The sequence below is a fragment of the Microcaecilia unicolor genome, chromosome 5 (genome assembly GCF_901765095.1).
Source record: "Microcaecilia unicolor chromosome 5, aMicUni1.1, whole genome shotgun sequence".
NCBI lineage: Eukaryota > Metazoa > Chordata > Amphibia > Gymnophiona > Siphonopidae > Microcaecilia > Microcaecilia unicolor.
In genome coordinates, this window is record NC_044035.1 from 321,250,091 (window position 1) to 321,270,937 (window position 20,847).

The window sequence follows — 20,847 nt, forward strand, 5'->3', positions numbered from 1 at the left end:
TTAACCCACTAGTTCCTGGACTCATCTGCTGCATTAAAGGAAAGAAAATGATCAGGCAAGACATAATTTTACCATTTCCTCTAGATTAGTACAGTATGTATTACTCACTCAAAGGTGGCAGCCTCTTCTTGGGTGTTTTCACATTTTCTCGCAGATATTTATTAAAAACATTTTTAGAATACAGAAGTCTTGGGGAAATTTAGAATCTTCATATTTTAAATGTCTGAGTTCTGTAAGGCTTAAGACTTTCTGATAAGACTGCATTTTTACTTATATTAACTCAGTTTGCATAGAGGTTAGCTGCAGGCTGCATTGCTCCAGCCTGAGATCCCTTTTTTAGTTGATTGGCGTTCCTAATTCCTGGGCCTCCGTTCTTGTATGATTGTGCAGTTTATGTTGGCACAATCCAAATATTGCCAAGAGAGACTACCACGGACTTCGCTAGTGGAGGTCCTCTGCAAATTGATGATACTTATCACCGTGTCTCGGAAAGTTGATTCATTCCAGGGCTTGCACCATTCACCTTTCCAGCTTTTACCAATAACCTGTTGACCTCTGAGCTTACTCCTCCTATCCTCACTCAGACCTTTATCCAGAGATGCTCTCCATTTTGAGTAAATCACACCAAGTCTTAAGCAAATGATATCTTGATAAGATTTTTTAACTGCTTTGTATAATCCCTTGTGGGTTCTTCATTCAGTTTTCTATAGTGTGTATTGACCGAGAGCTGTCTGTGCCCTTCTTCTATGCATTGTTGTGTGGCCATCATTTGTTCATTTCTGATCTGAAGAAGGTAGTATTGCCTTCATAAGCTAATCAAAAAAATGTATCATCTTATTTTCTTTCCTTTGTTTTATTTCTATTTATTACCTACTAAAATTTAACCAGCAATAATAGGCAAGCATGATGTGCTAATTCCATTTATTAAATGGATGGTGAAAATCAATTATTTCTGGGATAAGCAGTATAAAATGTTTTGTACTTTTTGGGGATTGTGCTAGGTATTTGTGACCTGCATTGGCCACTGTTGGAAACAGGATGCTGGGCTTGATGGACCTTTGGTCTTTCCCAGTATGGCAATACTTATGTACTTATTATGCTATGTTCACAGAGCCCAAGAAACAATCGCGATGGGATATGCCAGCTGAAGATAAGAAAAAAGATTCTGTTACTGAGTTCATAAGTCTGGCCAGATCTAAAATGGCGGTACAGATGCAACAAGTAGGCACATCAGTGGAGAAAAGTGACACAGTAGAGCAAGTGGCCACCGAGGTAAAATATCTTAAAAGGATCCTGACGTTTTGCTTTATATTGGGGTCTTTCAAGCCATTATACATGTACCTGTAGGGTTAATCCTGCCACAAAATGCCAACAAAGCCCTACATAACAGCTGTATGTGGTGTGCTTTTTTTTTTTTTCTGCCGTTGGGGGCAGGAAGTTGATCTCAGGCAGTGCAGAAGCTGCCAGCAGGAGCATGTGCAGGAGGAGCTGTTTCATGCTTTCTTTGCCTCCTTTCCAGTGTCATCTATCTCATGGTTTGAGAGCAGAGTCTACAGCCACACATGCACTGCCTCAAACTTACTGCTATTGCTGGACTGGGAAGGAGAATCAATGTGGAGGGTACTGGGTAAGAGAGGAGAAGAGGAGGGTGTGAAAAAAATGCGATGGTAGGCAGGAGGAAAGTGAGAAGCAGGGGAAGAGAAAGGGGTAGTGATAAGGGGAGAAAGGAGGAGAAGCTTCTGGGCATGGTGTGCAAGGAAGAAAAAAAAAGAAGAATGAGTATATGCTGATGCTGGGTGGACAATTAGCAAGTTGAGGTGGGAGAAGGAGAGTTTGGGAAATGGTGGAGACAGAAAGATAAGAGGAAGCTGCTGGGTAGGTGTGCCGGGAAAAAGAGGATTGGTGAAATACTGCTGCTAGATAGGGACAAAAAGGGAGAGAGGGCAGGAAGACAACAGATGAAGTTGGTTGGAACTGTGTGCAGAATGAAAGAGGGTATAGGGGAGTTGGTGGTTGTAGTTGTGGAACTGATTTTATTCTAGGATGTCTGTGAGAAGTCCAAAAAGGCTTCCAAATTCATCCTTAAGAAGCAAATCAAAGCTGGACATTGGTAGTAGTTTGCAAAGTTCTTTATATCGACTTTTTGGTTTACTTTATGGATGTGGCGCTGACCCATGTAATTGCAATACTGTTGTACAGGCAGCTGGCGAGAGCACAGATCAGAATGAGGAGGAAGAAAGCAGACCACCAATGGATCTATTCAAAGCTATTTTTGCGAGTTCTTCAGATGAAAAGTCGTCGTCCTCTGATGAGAATGAGGAGGAAGAAGAGGAGAATCAGATCATGCAGTCAAATGCAAAAAGTCCTGAATCGTTAGAGATACCAGTACCTGATACCATAATCTCCAGTGTACAAGGTACATAAGAGCTGAAGTTTACATAATGAAACATTTTCTATAGGGGTGGCTTTTAGCAACACCCCTCAAATGCAGAGAGAGAAGACGGTGGAAGAAAACCCTTGTTTTATATTTATTTCCTATTGATTCCATCATTTTTCAAATCTTAAATCAGAAGCTTCAATAGATAATTATCAAAGGATCATCATTTTATCTTTGCCCAAGCTGTGAAAAGCCTTTATAAAACTGTAAGGAACTAGCAGTGGAAAGCCGATATGTGATAAGGATGCTCCGTTAATGGTGATTGTCATTGCGACATATTGTAAGCCACATTGAACCTGCAAATAGGTGGGAAAATGTGGGATACAAATGCAGCAAATAAATAAGTAGCAAAAAACTGTCTGCTCTAGGCAAATGTGCTTTTATATTTCAACTGTTTTTATTGATGATTCAACATTATAAACATTTTAACATTGCCAATACTTCTATTATTGAGCATTATAAGTAATACAGCATATTAACTTGTATACAGCAATAAATTCCATCATCAATAGTTTTATGCATCTTCCCCTGGTCTCTTTGCCTACCCTCCCAAACATGCTCATTAACAGCCAAACGTACATTTAAGGAGGGGGTGTTTTGTTAAATATACATCACAGTCATCTTTTATATTCCCCCCTCCTTCTCCCCTTCCTTCTTCTCTCCCCACCCTCTCCCCCCTGGGCAAATGTGCTTTTATAAAACACAAATGCCAATGCACACATTTCACCTGTTCTGTAGCTAGTGTAAATATGTTCAAATACTCTGTGTATATGTGTATTTTATAAAATGTGTGCATACATTGCAGCTCCACCCAAATTATGTCTCTGGTTGCACAAGTTTAGAAAAGGCCTTAGTTGCATGTAAAAATAGTATAAAATTATCCCAGTGATACAGAATGAGCTCAAAAAAACATGTTTTGTTTTCTTGTATTAAGACGATAAAGCTGCTACAAGTGAACCAGTTCTTCCCGTGCCAACTCCTATAATGCAAACTCAGGAGCCAGATTCAGAAGAGTTTGGGCCCAGGTTGCCGCCAGTATTTTCTTCTGGTAAGTACTGTGAAAGCCTGCTATCTGGCCCTTCTCAGCAAATTCTGGTTCCAATTTATTTCTGCCAGTATATTGTACACTTTACAGATTACAGAGTGCTCCATTAGAACGATGGACACCTTGAATACTGGTTTTAAAAGGCCATTTATACCATTTGAATATAACATTTTAAAATGTGCTGAATAAGGCATTTGTTTAAACTAAACCAGGATGTCTTGAAGTTTAATTGTATGGTACTGTTAGGCCTATTTAACTGTTGGGTTTGGTAAACTGGAGCTTGTTGTCATTTGTGATTCTTTCAAACACGAGTAACTTTGGGTAAGAAATAGTATTTTAATGGCACCTTTCTTTGGCATATGTCCTTTTTGTGGCAGTACAAGGGAAATTGATTATCCTTTTACTCCACACTAGGAATTCTGAAGCTGAACACCACATACTTCTAAACTTTGAGTGCAATACACACCTACTAGAATGGGCCACATGCATAATCTGAATAAATGCTTTTTTGCTAAAATTGATCATGAGAAAAAGAAAATACATCGGCTGATATTCAAAATGATTAAAGCAGACAGGAGAGGCTCCTGCCCACTTAAATCGCTTGTCTTAGCTAACTGCTGATATTCAGTGGGTGTTCTGAGGCGGAGTTGGCACTTGCGTGGTTAAGTGCCGATATTCAGCTCTTGACCGCATAAGATAATTGCTTAAATCGGTTCGTGTATATAGTAGTCCTGTCTTTAAGCAGTCCAGCTTATGCGATCAAGGGCTGAATTTTGCACTTAACCACATAAGCTCTAGCAGCCAACCTAAAACCAGATATTCCATGCTGGTGCCTGGACATGGCCCCGGTATTGAATATCTGGGAATACAGCTGGCGGCGGACATAAAAATGCTGGATATTAGCCAGACAACATTTAAGTTGCTTTCACTTGGTTATGCAAGATATACTGTCATCTACCAACTTTTGCTTATTTCCGATCTGACGAAGAAGGGCAACCTTCAAAAGCTAATCAAGAAATGTGTTAAGTTATGTCCAATAAAAAAGGTGTCATCTTATTTTCTTTTCCATGTTTTTATTTTGTTTTATTTCTGTTGATTACCTTTAAAAGTGGACTAACACGGCTACCACACCTCTCTACTCAACTTGGTTATGCAAACTACAAAATAGAACCAGAAATAGAATTATAAATCAATATGTAGTTATGTAGGAGAAAGAAATTGATTCTGTGCACCACATCTTGGCATGAAAAGTATTTAAGCCTTTGAAAGCATCACAGAGTTAGAAGCCCACCGTCTCCACCTATTGGTGCATCTGTTGGCCATTGGCTTTTCTGTCTGGTGTCTTTCAGTTAGTCCTCTGAAACCAGAAGCCGAGTTACCAAGCCCAGCTGAAGCCCCTCGAAAACAGAAACAGAAGAAAAACCGAGACAAATCCAAGAACAAACGAGAGCACAAGCACAAGAAAGAAAAGGTACTTTAAGAACAGAATAACTTCATTTAAACCTTTGTTTCTGCACATTTTTGCCTAGTACAATTAAGACTGCTTTACAGAAACATGCTATTGGGTATACTGCTGGAACTTAAACTATAATACAAGTTTGTTGAAAAGTGGGATGAAAATATCATCATGGATCTTTTCAGTTTTGTGGAAATTTTTAAAAGGAAGACCATATTTTAAAAGGGTTTCACATGGTTTTGTTTTCCCCATGAACTTTTTCCATTTTGTTCATAGCTTCCCTAACTGTAAGGAATACCTGCAATAAAACTTTGGGATATTTTCTAGTGTTATTTTAACACGTAAGCTATCCCAGCTATTTATTGTAGCTGGGTTGACCCTGCATTGCTGCATAAGAAATGGCCAGGTTGTAATGGGTCTCATAGTCCTTCATCTGTCGTTTCAAAGACAGTCCATGAGAGGAGAAATACTTTCTTCAACACTTATCTCTGTTTTATGGTTTCTAGACTTCTTTTCTTAAGTCATCATTGCTTTTGCAATTCATTTTGACCTGTAGGTTGTTAGTTGAGCTGCTGCTGAATCAGTGTAGGTCCCATCCACCTGATTCCTTCATTACTGCCTGGATATGCTGCCACCTACCTGTATCTGCAACAACTACCTGTCATACTAAACAAGTTTTTTCCTTTCCTTTCCTTAAACAGAAAAAGAAGCACAAGAAGCATAAACATAGAAGCAAACACAAGAAAAAATCAGAGAATAACAGCAGTGAAGATACTGCAGATAGCAGTGACATCCATAGTGACACAGAAGAAATTACAAAATTATCCCCCCATGAGCTACTGAAAAGGTGAATCGTCTGGAAAACATTTTCTTTCAATTTAGCATGCACATACAATTGAGAAACATTTAAAGCTGTATTATCAGTAACAGAATGTCTGCCGCAGCACTTAAATTAATACATATATTCAGCGGCATTAAACAGATGTATTCATGGCTTCTGCCACTACCCACACTAAATATTTATTTATTTATTTATTTATTACATTTTTCCCCACACATAGCAGGTTCAATGCGGCTTACATAGTAAATAGAATTACAAAGTCTTGAAGGAGAACATTACAAGTTGTAGTAAACTTAGTAGTAGTGGGGTTTTGAGGATATGTAAATTGAGCATGGAGAGGTAAACAAAGATAGAATGAGCAAAAGGAGAAGAGAAATATATAGTTTGTGTAGGTCTGAATGTTGCTGTAGTATGGATAGTTTCAGGTTACTGCTCAAACTCTCTACCCTTTCATTATAGGATTGTAGCCAAGTGGCTAGACAGATTTTCAGCCCACTACTATCCATATAGGGGCTGAAAATATATGGATAAAGAAGTTAACCTTTTACCAGCCACCAACAAATATAAATTCCTTTTGAAAATTGACCTCTGTTTATTCAACTATGTGCTTTGTGTATCTTATTATTTCTAAAGCCATTATAAAAGGGGGGGGGGGATCATTTTATGACCGTGTTTATGCATAAAAGTGACATGTTTTTCTTTGTGCCAGACTACTGGATTTTCAAATTGAAAGTATACATGTACATCTACTTTGAAAATTGCCCCATAAAGTCTTTGAGACTGTTATGATTTGTTTTGAATATGTTCTCCAGTGGCTGCTGAACCTGTAACTTGCCTATCTGGATTTTCAGTTTATTCTTACTAAATTCTTGATACACCGCCTTTCTGTGGCACAATCAAAGTGGTTTACAATATCAGTTACAATACCAATAATAATTACAATGCAGAAAACGAGGGGGAAGAAAAAATAAAGTTAAGTGGCAGGGCTCCATGGGCCATAATTCCAATAACCTCATCCTTCCTAGAGCTGATCATCGAAGGCTGAGTTAAAGAAGTGCGCTTTAAATGGGCCATAATTCCAATAACCTCATCCTTCCTAGAGCTGATCATCGACGGCTGAGTTAAAGAAGTGCGCTTTAAATAGGCCATAATTCCAATAACCTCATCCTTCCTAGAGCTGATCATCGACGGCTGAGTTAAAGAAGTGCGCTTTAAATGGGCCATAATTCCAATAACCTCATCCTTCCTAGAGCTGATCATCGACGGCTGAGTTAAAGAAGTGCGCTTTATGTTTCAATATTTTTATTGATAACAAATGCAAAATTACAAGCAGGTTCTTGTGAGAATCTTACATATCATTTCCATTGTCATCAAACTTTATACAGTTATGTGTCCCTTTCCCTTTCCCTCCTTCCCACCCCATCCTCCCTCTCCCCCCTTTTCCCCTTTACAGATGTTACTAATAACTATATTCTAACGAGATAGAGATTAGGAAACAAACAATTGTCTCTTTGCTGATGGTTGTAGCGTGTTCCAAAATTTACTCCAGGTCTGCAGCAATCTTTTCCCTTCTGCTGAATCTAGGTCTCGGACTGCACATCGCTCTAGTCTTGATAGATCTATCATAAATACTCTCCATTGGGTGACATTAGGGTCCGTTTGTTCCAGCCAGCCATGTAATATCACTTTTTTTCCAATCTGTACTGCACGTTGTAAAAATCTTCTGTACCCCGGCAATGACGGCTTGGCATATCTATATACATCAAATAGCATCAGTGGCTGCAATTCTGTCTTTCTGTGCCAGTATGACCAGACCTTCCCAAGCACCTGCTTCCAAAATCTTTGTACTCTAGAACAAGTCCAAAACATATGTCCCAGAGTCGCCTGAGGGGAGGCACAGCGTGGGCATTGTCCTGTTGCACCAAAACCCGCCTGGTGGGCTCTGTGCGGTGATACATGCAAACGAAGTGCAAACTTATACTGTGATTCCCAGTATCTTGTGAATGGGGAGTTTTGTAATATAGCGAGTAAGTAAGTTTGTAGTACATTCTCTGATACTTCTACTCCGAGATCCGCCGACCAGTCTTGGGCCCGTTTTTTATAATCTATGTCTTCTGTAGTGTCTAATAGATGTCTGTGATGGTATTTTAACGGGACTTCATTCTGAGACCCCAAAGTCAGTGCAGTGTTCAACGTATCTTGTACATCTTCGCTTAGGTTAATCCATCCTAATGATACAGCATAGTGTTTCACTTGCATATAAGCGAACAGGTCTGCAGCTGGTAGCGAATATTCCCTTTGTATGTCTGCAAATGTCCGTAATTGTCCTTCTTCATTTATTAGTTGATATAAGAAGTGAACTCCTTTCTGCCTCCATCGAGCAAACACTCCTGAGGTGGTGCCCACTGGAAAGTCAGGGTTATGGTGCAAGGGTAGAAAGGGTGTTGAACTCGCTGAGAACCCATGGCGTTTGCATAACCATCTCCATGTTGCTCTGGCAGATGTCACAAAGGGGTTAGTTGCGGTCTTAATATCTGGGCCGCGCTGATATTTATGCGAGTGCAGCAGCCAACCCAGATGTATCCTGGGGAATGCAGCTGACTCTATCAAAGTTGCTGAAAACTCCTGGCCCCCCACCAGCCAATCTCTTATATGCCTCATGGAGCTTGAAATAGTTAGATACCTTATACTTAGTAGGCCCATTCCCCCATGCAACCTGGGCTTCTGCAGGACACTAATTGGGAGTCTAGGTCTCCGACCCTGCCAGAGAAACCGTTGGGTCGCCCTAGTTAATGCCTTCTTCTCCCTTTGCTTCAAATACAGCGGGAGCATCTGAAAGGTGTATAGCCACCGGGGTGCCACCATCATATTAAATAGAGCGATCCTTGCAGTCAGGGAAAGCGGCAACCTTCCCCACAACAATAATGTACGCCTGGTCTCAGTCAAAAGCGGCAGCACATTCTCCCCGTACAGCCGTGATAGATCTGTGGGCACCACTACCCCTAGATATTTCAATTGCCCCGTTGCCCATTTCAGGGGGAACTCTCCCCGCCAGCCAGTCCGGATTTCCTCCTTTATCGGCATGGCCAAAGACTTTGTGTGATTTAGCTTAAATCCGGACAGTTCTCCGTATTCCTGTATCACTCTGAGCAGATTTTCCAGCGACTGTTGGGGTTCATCCAAGAGAAGCATTAGGTCATCTGCGTATGCTAACAATTCTACCCTATGTCCTGAAATTTGCGCCCCTTTGATATCTTTAGAATTCCTGATTACACACAGTAGGGGCTCTAGAGTGAGCACAAATAATAAGGGCGAGAGTGGGCAGCCCTGTCGGGTCCCCCGTTCTATTGCAAATTCCCTGGTCCTGACCCCATTAACCAGGATTGCAGCTTTCGGTTGTGTGTACAGAGCTTTAATTGCTTCTAGATACCATCCTTGGATTCCCACCCACCTCAACGTCTCGAACATGAACGGCCATCCGACTTCATCAAATGCCCGTTCTGCATCTAAACTGACTACCAATCTGTTAGTATCTGAGTCTCTTGCATGCATCAGTGCTGCTATTAGCTTCCGCACATTAAGCACTGATTTCCGCCCTCTGACAAACCCCACCTGGTCATCATGTATGATTTGGGGCAAACTAGGGGCCAATCTGTCTGCCAATATCCTGGACATGATTTTAATATCCACGTTTATTAAGGATATTGGTCTGAATGAGCCAGGTTGCAATAGATCTCTTCCTGGTTTCGGAATCAGACTTATCAATGCCGAATTCGCATGACGGGGAAAGGCCCCCTGCTTGGCCACCGTGTGATATAGCTCTAACAATGGACCCACCAATTGTGCTTTAAGCATTTTGTAAAATTCGCCAGTGAAGCCGTCAGGCCCCGGCGCCGAATGGAGGCGAAGCTTCGTGATGCTCTGCATGATCTCTTTTGCTGTTATTGGTTTATTCAAAGCCTCTACCACGGCCGGTGACAATTTAGGCATGCCAGTGGTGTTCAGATATTCCAACAATCTGGCCTTTCCTTCTTTCTGCTCCCCCGCATCTTTATATAATGACGCAAAGTGCTCCCTTAACACTTCAGCCACCCCTTCCATTGTGTTTGTCACCCCTCCCGCTTTTGTATGTAATACTGGTATGAAATTTTGTTTTCTGGCGGCTTTCACCACCTTAGCCAAATAGGCTCCAGGTCTATCTCCATATTTCTGTAGTCTAAACTTTCGGTAAATCAGGGAACGAGTCATTCTCTCGTGTATAAGACTATTCAATGCCATCCTGGTCACCATTAGGGTATCATACCCGGCTGGCGTGGGAGCTGCTGTGTATGCCTTCTTTACCTCTTTTAACTTCCGCTCCAGTGCGATGACTTTCCGATTGATGCACCGATTGCGCTTGCAAACATAGGCAATTACATCCCCCCTTAGCACTGCTTTTGCCGCGGACCAAAACAGGCCGGGGTCTTCTAGGTGTTGCTCATTATGCTTCAGGTATTCCCCCCATCTGTCTTGGATGTATTTATTGAATTCAGGGGAGGAGTATAGGTATGCAGGAAATCTCCAGCCCGAGGATTGTTGAAAAAAGAACTGCGCCTCCAGGTCTACCCAAATCAGGGCATGGTCAGAGATTTCCTCCGGGCCTATACTAGCGTCCAGCACCTGTGGAAATAGTGTCTGAGATACCACTATATAGTCTAGTCTGGACTGTGTACGATGCGCCCTTGAGGTGTGAGTGTAATCTCTTTCCTCTTGATGGAGCAATCTCCATGGGTCTACTAGTCCTGCTAGTGTGCAAAAGGATTCCAGTATGGTCTCGCTCCCTGTTCCTCCCTGCATTCGTTCTCCTGATCTATCTGCCTGCATATCATATACCTGGTTCATGTCTCCTGCTATTAGCAACGGTAAGTGCGCGTATTGTTGACATCTGTTAAGCAAGTGTGTAAAAAATTTCTTACTTTTCACCAGGGGCGCATAAACCGCCACTAGGAGCACTTCTTTCCCTTGCAGGTTAATTTGAACTCCCAGGTATCTCCCTTCCCCATCTTTAAACCTCAATTTGGTGGAACACGCTAGGGATTTGTTAATCAAAATTGCCACTCCTCCTTTCCTTCCAGCTGCCGGGGAGCAGAACACCTCCCCCACCCAATGCCGTTTTAATTTATCATGCTCCTCTTGTGATAATCTTGTTTCTTGTAGACAAGCGATATGCGCGTCATGGCGTTTTAGGGCCGCTAGAATTTTCGTGCGCTTCACTGGGGATGTAATGCCGCAAACATTCCATGAGACCAGGCGTACCGCTTTACTCTTTAATTTAGCCAGGATCTTCTGTGTGCGGTCCTACAATTATGTGATATATTAACCACCCCAGGGCGCCCAGCCTCACCCTTGGGAACTGCTGTTTCGCCACACCACCTTTACTGCTATTATGCTTCCCTCTAGTTATATCTCCGTGTCCCGGTCTGATGCGTTTTCCCCTCTCTTCTCGCCTCTTGCACTTATGTTCATCTCCCTCCCTCTCCCTCCCCCCTGACATAGTTCCCTTCCCCCCCTCCCCTCCCATCACCTCCCAAACTGTAACAGTAGGAAACACTTCAATGCACAAGGCCCCCACACCCTTTCTTATTACAACAGCATGCTATACAACCCAACATTTCAAATGTTAACATCTCTTCATACAGTGGGGGAAATAAGTATTTGATCCCTTGCTGATTTTGTAAGTTTGCCCACTGACAAAGACATGAGCAGCCCATAATTGAAGGGTAGGTTATTGGTAACAGTGAGAGATAGCACATCACAAATTAAATCCGGAAAATCACATTGTGGAAAGTATATGAATTTATTTGCATTCTGCAGAGGGAAATAAGTATTTGATCCCTCTGGCAAACAAGACCTAATACTTGGTGGCAAAACCCTTGTTGGCAAGCACAGCGGTCAGACGTCTTCTCTAGTTGATGATGAGGTTTGCACACATGTCAGGAGGAATTTTGGTCCACTCCTCTTTGCAGATCATCTCTAAATCATTAAGAGTTCTGGGCTGTCGCTTGGCAACTCGCAGCTTCAGCTCCCTCCATAAGTTTTCAATGGGATTAAGGTCTGGTGACTGGCTAGGCCACTCCATGACCCTAATGTGCTTCTTCCTGAGCCACTCCTTTGTTGCCTTGGCTGTATGTTTTGGGTCATTGTCGTGCTGGAAGACCCAGCCACGACCCATTTTTAAGGCCCTGGCGGAGGGAAGGAGGTTGTCACTCAGAATTGTACGGTACATGGCCCCATCCATTCTCCCATTGATGCGGTGAAGTAGTCCTGTGCCCTTAGCAGAGAAACACCCCCAAAACATAACATTTCCACCTCCATGCTTGACAGTGGGGACGGTGTTCTTTGGGTCATAGGCAGCATTTCTCTTCCTCCAAACACGGCAAGTTGAGTTCATGCCAAAGAGCTCAATTTTTGTCTCATCTGACCACAGCACCTTCTCCCAATCATTCTCGGCATCATCCAGGTGTTCACTGGCAAACTTCAGACGGGCCGTCACATGTGCCTTCCGGAGCAGGGGGACCTTGCGGGCACTGCAGGATTGCAATCCATTATGTCGTAATGTGTTACCAATGGTTTTCGTGGTGACAGTGGTCCCAGCTGCCTTGAGATCATTGACAAGTTCCCCCCTTGTAGTTGTAGGCTGATTTCTAACCTTCCTCATGATCAAGGATACCCCACGAGGTGAGATTTTGCGTGGAGCCCCAGATCTTTGTCGATTGACAGTCATTTTGTACTTCTTCCATTTTCTTACTATGGCACCAACAGTTGTCTCCTTCTCGCCCAGCGTCTTACTGATGGTTTTGTAGCCCATTCCAGCCTTGTGCAGGTGTATGATCTTGTCCCTGACATCCTTAGACAGCTCCTTGCTCTTGGCCATTTTGTAGAGGTTAGAGTCTGACTGATTCACTGAGTCTGTGGACAGGTGTCTTTCATACAGGTGACCATTGCCGACAGCTGTCTGTCATGCAGGTAACGAGTTGATTTGGAGCATCTACCTGGTCTGTAGGGGCCAGATCTCTTACTGGTTGGTGGGGGATCAAATACTTATTTCCCTCTGCAGAATGCAAATAAATTCATATACTTTCCACAATGTGATTTTCCGGATTTAATTTGTGATGTGCTATCTCTCACTGTTACCAATAACCTACCCTTCAATTATGGGCTGCTCATGTCTTTGTCAGTGGGCAAACTTACAAAATCAGCAAGGGATCAAATACTTATTTCCCCCACTGTATATCTCAGGCAGTCAAACCTTACAATGATGTTCAGTCTCCTGTGGGGCTTCTCTTTATTTCTCCTAAATCTTTTTCCAGACGTGAGACAAATTCTTTTGCAGCATTCACTGTTTCAAAAACTTTCCAGCTGTTATCCTGTCTGATCTTTAATAGAGCTGGGTATAGAAGCATGAACTTGATTTTAAGATCAGCCAGTCTCTTGCAGATAGGTGTATACTGTCTCCGTCTGTCCTGCAGGTGGGCAGAATAATCCTGGAATATTCTTATGAGGTGCCCATCATACTTTACCTCATCTCTCTTAAGCCGATATCCCCGCAGTATTTCTGATTTATGTATGTAATTGTGGACTTTCAAAATCACTACCCGAGGCGCCTGCCCGCCATCTTTGCTTCGCCCCACGCAGTGTGCTCTTTCCAGGCATAGTTTTCCCGCTGAATCTGACAAGGCGAATTCGGAGGCCAACCAGCGTTCTAGTGTTGTTGCCAGCACTCTGTCTCCGATAGTTTCAGGTAGGCCAACGATCCGCAAATTGGACCGTCTTGACCTGTTCTCCAGGTCATCCAGTTTTGCTGATAAAGAAACTACCGTTCCGGTAAGTTTTTTCACTTCCGCTTGAAGTGGTGTAGTAGTATCTTCGAAGTCTGATACCCTCCGTTCCAGCTCTCCAGTCCGCTCTGTAATAGCGGTAAGTCGGGCTTCGAAGGACTCAAATTGGCTGGATAATTTATCTATTTTTGGCTCCAGCGTCGTTGCTATTACCTCTGTAAGCTGCGCCAATTGTTCCGCCGAGAACGTCGGCCCAGCTCGTGATGGCGATTTCTCTCCCGCCACCTCTAGCGCCTTCGCCTTTTCTTTATCTTTCTTCGCCCCTCTACTTGCCATTCCTTTAACTGGCGCTTCCAAAAATTTGTCCATGTATAATCAGATGGCCTGCTCTGCCTGAGAGGTATTCTTTTTTTATCGTTGTTGGGTTTTTTGAGTTTAAGCGCGTCTGGGCCTCGGAGAGAGCAAAAAACACGTCTCACTCTCTCATCGCACCACGTGATCCCCCCAAAGAAGTGCGCTTTAAATGGGCCATAATTCCAATAACCTCATCCTTCCTAGAGCTGATCATCGACGGCTGAGTTAAAGAAGTGCGCTTTAAATGGGCCATAATTCCAATAACCTCATCCTTCCTAGAGCTGATCATCGAAGGCTGAGTTAAAGAAGTGCGCTTTAAGTCCTGTTTTAAATCTTTGTAGATTGGGCTCGAGTCTAAGAGAAATAGAAAGGGAATTCCATACGGCAAGAGCCAAGCAATAAAAGGCAGTAAGATGAGTGGTTTTAGAACATGCCCCAGAGCTGGCACAGGCAGTTCCAACCGATTTTGATTCTGAGATCTTGGGGATCTTGAGGGATAGTATGGAGTTAAGAAGTTTGAAAGGTAAAGTGGCAGACCCGAGTAGAATGTTGCATGAGTCAAAACAAGAATTTTGAACTTGATCCGATGGGCAGCCAGTGACTTTCTTTAAACAGTGGGGACACATGATCACATTTACGGACCTAAACTATAAGTTTGATATTTTGTGTTTTGTTAAGATGATGATGACGTAGGAGAGTACCACTAATCTGATCAGCTAATGGTAAGCAAAAAAATAAAGGTAGTGAGTGCAGGTTTATTCAAGAATGGATGAAGAGTTCTAATATAACGAAGATTCTCCGAGGACAAGCAGGCCAGTTGTATTCTCACAGTTGGGTGACATCATCCGACTGAACCCAGTGCGGACACTGACTAGCAAGAAGATGCACCAGATGAGTAAACTAAATACATAGCAGTGGCGGTGATGACCATAATACACAAATATTCACTGCCACTGAGGGGCGTAGTTACCAGTATGGTCTACTGTTAAGATATGTTATTTCATTGTTAACCCCAATTATTAGTGTCTATGTCTCAATGTGTAAAATGTTAGCTATGGTAAAATAGCACGTCTTAACGTTAGATCGCATTGATAATTACATCCCAAAATATATGTATTTAAGCAGAGGCATTTTATTTAATATGGTTGCTACCACTTCTAAATGGTGACCCCCTGTGTGTTTAGATTTACACCTAAATTTTCTGGATTTCACAGACTTTTGAAAATTCAGGAATATGTACGTAAATTCAAAACCTGTCTTCAGGAACATTCTTTCAAAACAGTAGGTAGATTTCCAGGTGTAGTTTCATCTGCATATTGGACAGGCAATTTTGCAACAAGAACTGTTTTAATTGTGGAATTAACTTGAAAATTATCTTCCCTAAGCAGTGGCAGAATTGTAATGAAGGGACTCCTGAGCAAAATATTTAAAAAAAGGTCCCGAAAGCAGGAGGTATCCATCTCCAGGAAATAAGAGAGCAGCTGCAAGGTGGCCCCCTTGAACCTTCCAAACGGTTTGGGTGGAATTTATGCCACTGGCCTTAATGAATTCTGTTATCTCTCTAATTTATAAAACATTTTCTTATCAAAACCATACACAGAGTAGGCAGACTGACATGGCTCATCACTCATTCTTAGTTCTCATATTTGTATTCATTATTTAAAAATACACCAGTGTCTCTTGTATGCACTTCCATAAGTATCAATTCATGACTTTCTTTTCCTTGCACCCTGAAAACCAAAGTGACATCGGTGAGCTTCATTTTCTGCTCACATTAATTTGGCAGCTGCAGAGTGTTTCTCATTGTTTTTCAGTAATATCTATGCAAACTTTTACTTAGAAATAACTTGACAGAATCACTGCAGAATGGCATTTAGGGTCTGTGCTCCCTTCCCTCCATTTCCTGTAATCTGTCAATAGCAATGAAATTCTTATAAACTGTTGCTTCCCCAGAACGGGTTCATTGTGGTGTACAATTAAGGGCAAAGAAAGTCAAAATCCAGTAAACCATCAAAATTTAACATAATAAATAGTATAAGGAAAACATTCAGCAGGAAATTATGCTTCTTTAAACAGCCAAGTTTTGACCTTTTTCAGAATTAGCAATAACTTTGCTCTCCAATCTTAGATGAAGCAGAGATACACCACTGATGGGAACAAGTCTTGGTCACACTGTAAAAATTAACATTTTTAAGGGAAGGAGATCGAAGAATTGGTTTTTATGTTGTAGCCAAAATGAATATCTATTTAGAGAGAAGCGGTACAATAAACTATTTGCTAAAACAGACAAGTCACTTTAAAAATGATTCGTTCATTGAAGTTTAATAATATAGCCTGACACAGTACTAAATTTATTCCGTTTGAAAATTAACCGGTGGTATTCTGAGTAAGTTGCAACTTTCTCAAATTCCTAGAAGATAATCCCAGGTAAAGAGCATTTTAGTAATCCAGATGTGGAAGGATCAACATCTGAACCAAAAGATTAAATGTTTTTTGATCAAGAAAAGGCCTTAACCTTAGTTGCTTTAATCTGAAAAGTGTTTTACGCCGCAGTTGGTTCACTTGAGAGTCATACATTAATGAGGGGAGATGTAATTGAGGTGTACAAAATCCTGAATGGTGCAGAACGAGTAGAAGTAATTTGTACTTTTGGAATGAATAAAAAAAATCAAAGACTAGGGGATACTCAAGGAAGTTACATGAAAGTACTTTTAAAACAAATAGGAGGAAATATTTTTTCACTCAAAGAATTGTTAAGCTCTGGAACTGCTTGCCGGAGGATGTGGTAACAGCAGTTAGCATATCTGGGTTTAAAAAAGGTTTGGACAAGTTCCTGGAGGAAAAGTCCATAGTCTGCTATTGAGACAGACATGGGGAAGCAACTGCTTGTCCTGGGATTTGTAGCATGAAATGTTGCCATGATTTGGGTTTCTGCCAGGTACTTGTGACCTAGCATGGCCACTGTTTTGAAACAGGATACTGGACTAGATGGACCATTGGTCAGACCCAATATGGCTACTCTTATGTTCTTATGTTATGTAGGAATCTATTATAACATCCAATACCTTAGATTCAGACTCTAGCATTAGATAAAGTAAGTGAAGAGGGTACAATTTCTCTTAGGTTCCTAAACCTTTGGATTTAATTTTAGTTTATTATTGAAGAACCAATCCTGAATCTTGCTCATTCCCAGTATAATAGTATCCACAAGATCTGAAGATTTAACGGGAACCGGAAACAACAAAAAATGTCGTCAGCATAAGAGAGAAGCAACTCCCCTAACCCTAGTTCTGCTTTACCCAGTGAGGACATAAAAAAATTAAACATCACCGGTGACAGGAGGGACCCCTGACAGACCCCACAGCCTGGAGCCAAGATTTTGAAAGTAATTTATTTTGTTTAACACTATAACTACAGTTACTTAGAAATTCCTGAAACCACTTAAGAACTTTACCAGTAATGCCAATTTCTTTTCCAGTTCTAACTACAAATTATTATTAACTGCATCAAAAGCAGAAGAGATGTCAAATTGAAGCAAAAGCATTTTCCACCCACACACAATTGTTCTACCAAGGATAGTCATTCATCTTTTTGATCACCTTAATATATGCTCTCCTTGGATCGTAGAGAATCTAAGGTATTTGCAGAAAGTATAGATACTTAAGTGGGTCTCCAGTGTTTCATTTAGAATATCTTTAAAAGAACAATTTTATTTGTAACTGAGTTTGTTCTACATTGAGAGTGCTGCATTTACACTAACCTGAAAAAAGTGTGATTTGGTTTAAATTGCATAAAAAATCATGCCAAATGTAGCTATTGGCAAATTCAGATTAAATTTGGAATTTTGTTTCTGCAACAAAAAAACAACTCAACAATCATAGCTCTTGCCTAAGACATTCAGTGTATGATGTTTTGAATTATATTTGTTTTATTTTTCAGACTGAAACATCTTCCACTTCCATAGTCACTTGGACTGAGCACTGAATTGTTTTTAACACTGAATCTGAAAACATGATCTCCTCCATGATGGCAGATCAGAAATAGAAGGCATATTGTAATATACTGTAAATCTAGTATTTCTTACATTTTTCAGTGTACTGCTAACTTAACACTCTGGAATGCCATATGTGTACATTTTTTTGTGACTGGCACTGTAATAAAAGTGAAAGGTTATGTATTTAATAAAATGCTTATATTCCAGTGCTTTGAAATAGGAATGTATGAGTTTGTAACTGGGAAGGTGCTGGGTGAATTTGGATTAAATTACTTAATATTCCAAGCCTGAGTACAAGGAGCGTTGCAGTTTGGTACAGCAGGCATTTTGCTGCCCCAGAGTACTTACAGCAGTGATGCCCAAACTGGGTTCCTGGGAATCTTAGGGTTCCTCAAACTGTCTTCAGGGGTTGTAGGAATTTGTTACATAAATTGAGGGTTCCTAATTGTATGAAAAAATATTTTATGGGTTCCGCCATAGTAAAAAGTTTGGGAAACACTGGCTTACAGTCTGAAAGGTCCATATTCAACAACCTGGTGAGCAGCATAGTTAACAGAATATTTTGATCTGGTTAACTTCCCCAGATATTCATTGGCACTTATCTGAGTAAAAGTGAATAAATTTGTCTGAAGTAATCCAGATTTATTCAGGCTGACCAGGCTTGAACTGTGCCCTAGAACACTTTCACCACTCCCTCTTTTGTAATGGCTAGTTATATCTAGGTAAAAAACTGGCCCGGACAAAATTTTTGACATGTATAAATTTGTCTAGTTAGCTGGACATACCTTTTAAGTATCATTGTCTAAGTTTTTTTTTTGTACCTGAGTCATGGAGAGTAAAGTGACTTGCCCAAGGCCACAAGAAGCATCGGGGGGGGGGGGGGGGGGGGGGGGGGGGGGGGGGGGGGGGAGGCAGGATTTTGAACCCTGCCTTCCTTGGTTTTCTGCCTGCTGCTATGTTAATTCACTGCTCTCTGCTATTGCACAGTTGTAGTTGTGTGTTGTTTTTTTTTGGGGGGGGGGGCGGGGGTTGCACTTTTGCTTTGTTGCTCAGTGTAATTATGTCACTATTAGTGATGTGTGCTTGGAGGAATATTTTTGTTTTTAAAAATATTTTTCTGCTTTCATGATTCTCAGTATAAATTGGAAGTCACTACAGCCTTAATGTGTCAATTTGGCTTGGTGTTTTTAAGAGGAAGTGTCCCTTCTGCTGCATTTACCCCAGAAGGAGATGCAAATGTGATGCTATTGCTTTAAAAGCATTGAATACAGAGTAATTTACATGTCTGAACAAATTAAGTAATCTTTACATTTCTGCGCATGTTTTAAGAAACAAACTACGTTGCATTAGGTCCCTGATCAAAACTTCTTTTATATAGAATAAATGGAAGTATTTCAGCAGTGGATATACATATAGGAATCACAGGCCTGGTCTGCTGTGCTAAGCTTAATTCTTCATAAACTAGCTATGTTGGCTCCTTCATATCTATATTGATGTAACAAATAACAGCCATTCCCATTTCACTTTTGCCTCTAAACCCAACCTCATAGCTACAGCAATTAGGACTCTGTCCATAGCTATTCTCGCTGATGACTGTTACTTGAAGAGTAGATGCCTAAAAAGCAGAGTTGCATCCAGTCACACCGTGTGGTAACATCTTCATCAGCTGATGTGGGTGGTGCTCTCCCATAGCTTAGGGAAGTCTTTTTTGAAAAGTTGCTTCTGGGCGTGGGTGCCGTGAAATTCCATTCTTATAACACCCTGCTGTCTTTCTGTTCGATCTGTATGACAGCTGTTGACTTTTGTTGGGTAGTGGTTGGCAGGAAGGTGTGGCTGCATTCTTGTGCTGTCTGTAGAGGACTCTTTAAGGTTCTGTCACTTGTAAAGCTTTTACTTGGTCACCCCTTAATTTTTGTCAGCATTGACTGTTGATTTTACTCCCTCTTGCAATCTATGCTCATTGGATCAAACTGACTAGTGCTATTCAACCCCAAGCAGGCTCATCTTTGAATCAATAAGGTAGTCAGCGTTCTATTTCCTATCCCCAAAAGCTTGGAACGATCTGCCCACCAATGTACGACATGAATAGGCTTCTACCAAATTTAAGATTTTACTCAGGACTCACTTTTTTCAGTTAGCTTTTGGGTTGTAGTGGGCGAGCGCTTTATGGGTTGGAGGAGGGGTGTGTGATTAGTTTGTATGCTTGTTTTTGAATGATTGACGTTCTGTCCTATTTTTATTCTGGCATTTAATATTTTAGTTTTAGTTTTGTACACTGTGCAGATCCACCAGTTTGTTATATGCAGTATAGCAAGTTTTAATAAACTGTAAGTCAGCACAGGAGGTTATGGCCTAGCCAGGGTTCTGCAGGTGTAGAACCCTTAGGCTGATAATTGTCCTGAAAAATAGTCTTTCTCCGTTTCTGGAACATAAGGGAGCCCTCTTGTTTCCAAAGAAGAACATAGTCTTCCATATCTTTTGTTTCCAAGTCCACCCTGAGAATCAGTCAGCTGCTAGGCTCCAAGACAATTGTCCTGTGTTTAGTGCCTTGGGTTCTGACCCACATATGTCTCTCCCAGTTCAAACTTCTTCAGGGTGATCTCTGTTGGCCCAATCACACAAGGCTACTTTCTCTCTCTAGGGAAGCTGTAAGGAGCCCAAGTAGGTTTACGTTTCACAGTTGACTGACCAAGAATGGATCAGGACACTCCATGGTTTATTTATTTATAATGACATTTGTATCCCCCATTATCCCAACAAAGTTCAGGTTCAATGTGGCTTACAATCCAGACAATTTAGTACATACATATTATAGTTATCTGATAAGGAAAAATGTTGAGAAATCTTCTATATACAGCCATATGAAACTTTACAAACTTAGGTTTATGAATTATTTATAAGTT

The 20,847-nt window shown here is 41.3% G+C and overlaps 1 protein-coding gene across 2 annotated transcripts in view; it reads left to right on the forward strand.

The window, feature by feature from the left end:
- Nucleotides 1-18,780, forward strand: part of GPATCH1 (G-patch domain containing 1) — an 82,426-nt gene extending 63,646 nt beyond the window's left edge. For both annotated transcript variants that reach the window (XM_030204427.1, XM_030204428.1), the window contains exons 15-20: nt 1,112-1,272; nt 2,200-2,416; nt 3,372-3,485; nt 4,832-4,953; nt 5,640-5,785; nt 17,890-18,780. In XM_030204427.1, coding sequence (XP_030060287.1) covers nt 1,112-1,272; nt 2,200-2,416; nt 3,372-3,485; nt 4,832-4,953; nt 5,640-5,785; nt 17,890-17,914 — 785 coding nt within the window. In that variant the 3' untranslated portion in view covers nt 17,915-18,780. The remainder of the gene's footprint in view (nt 1-1,111; nt 1,273-2,199; nt 2,417-3,371; nt 3,486-4,831; nt 4,954-5,639; nt 5,786-17,889) is intronic.
- The last annotated feature ends 2,067 nt before the right edge of the window (nt 18,781-20,847 follow it).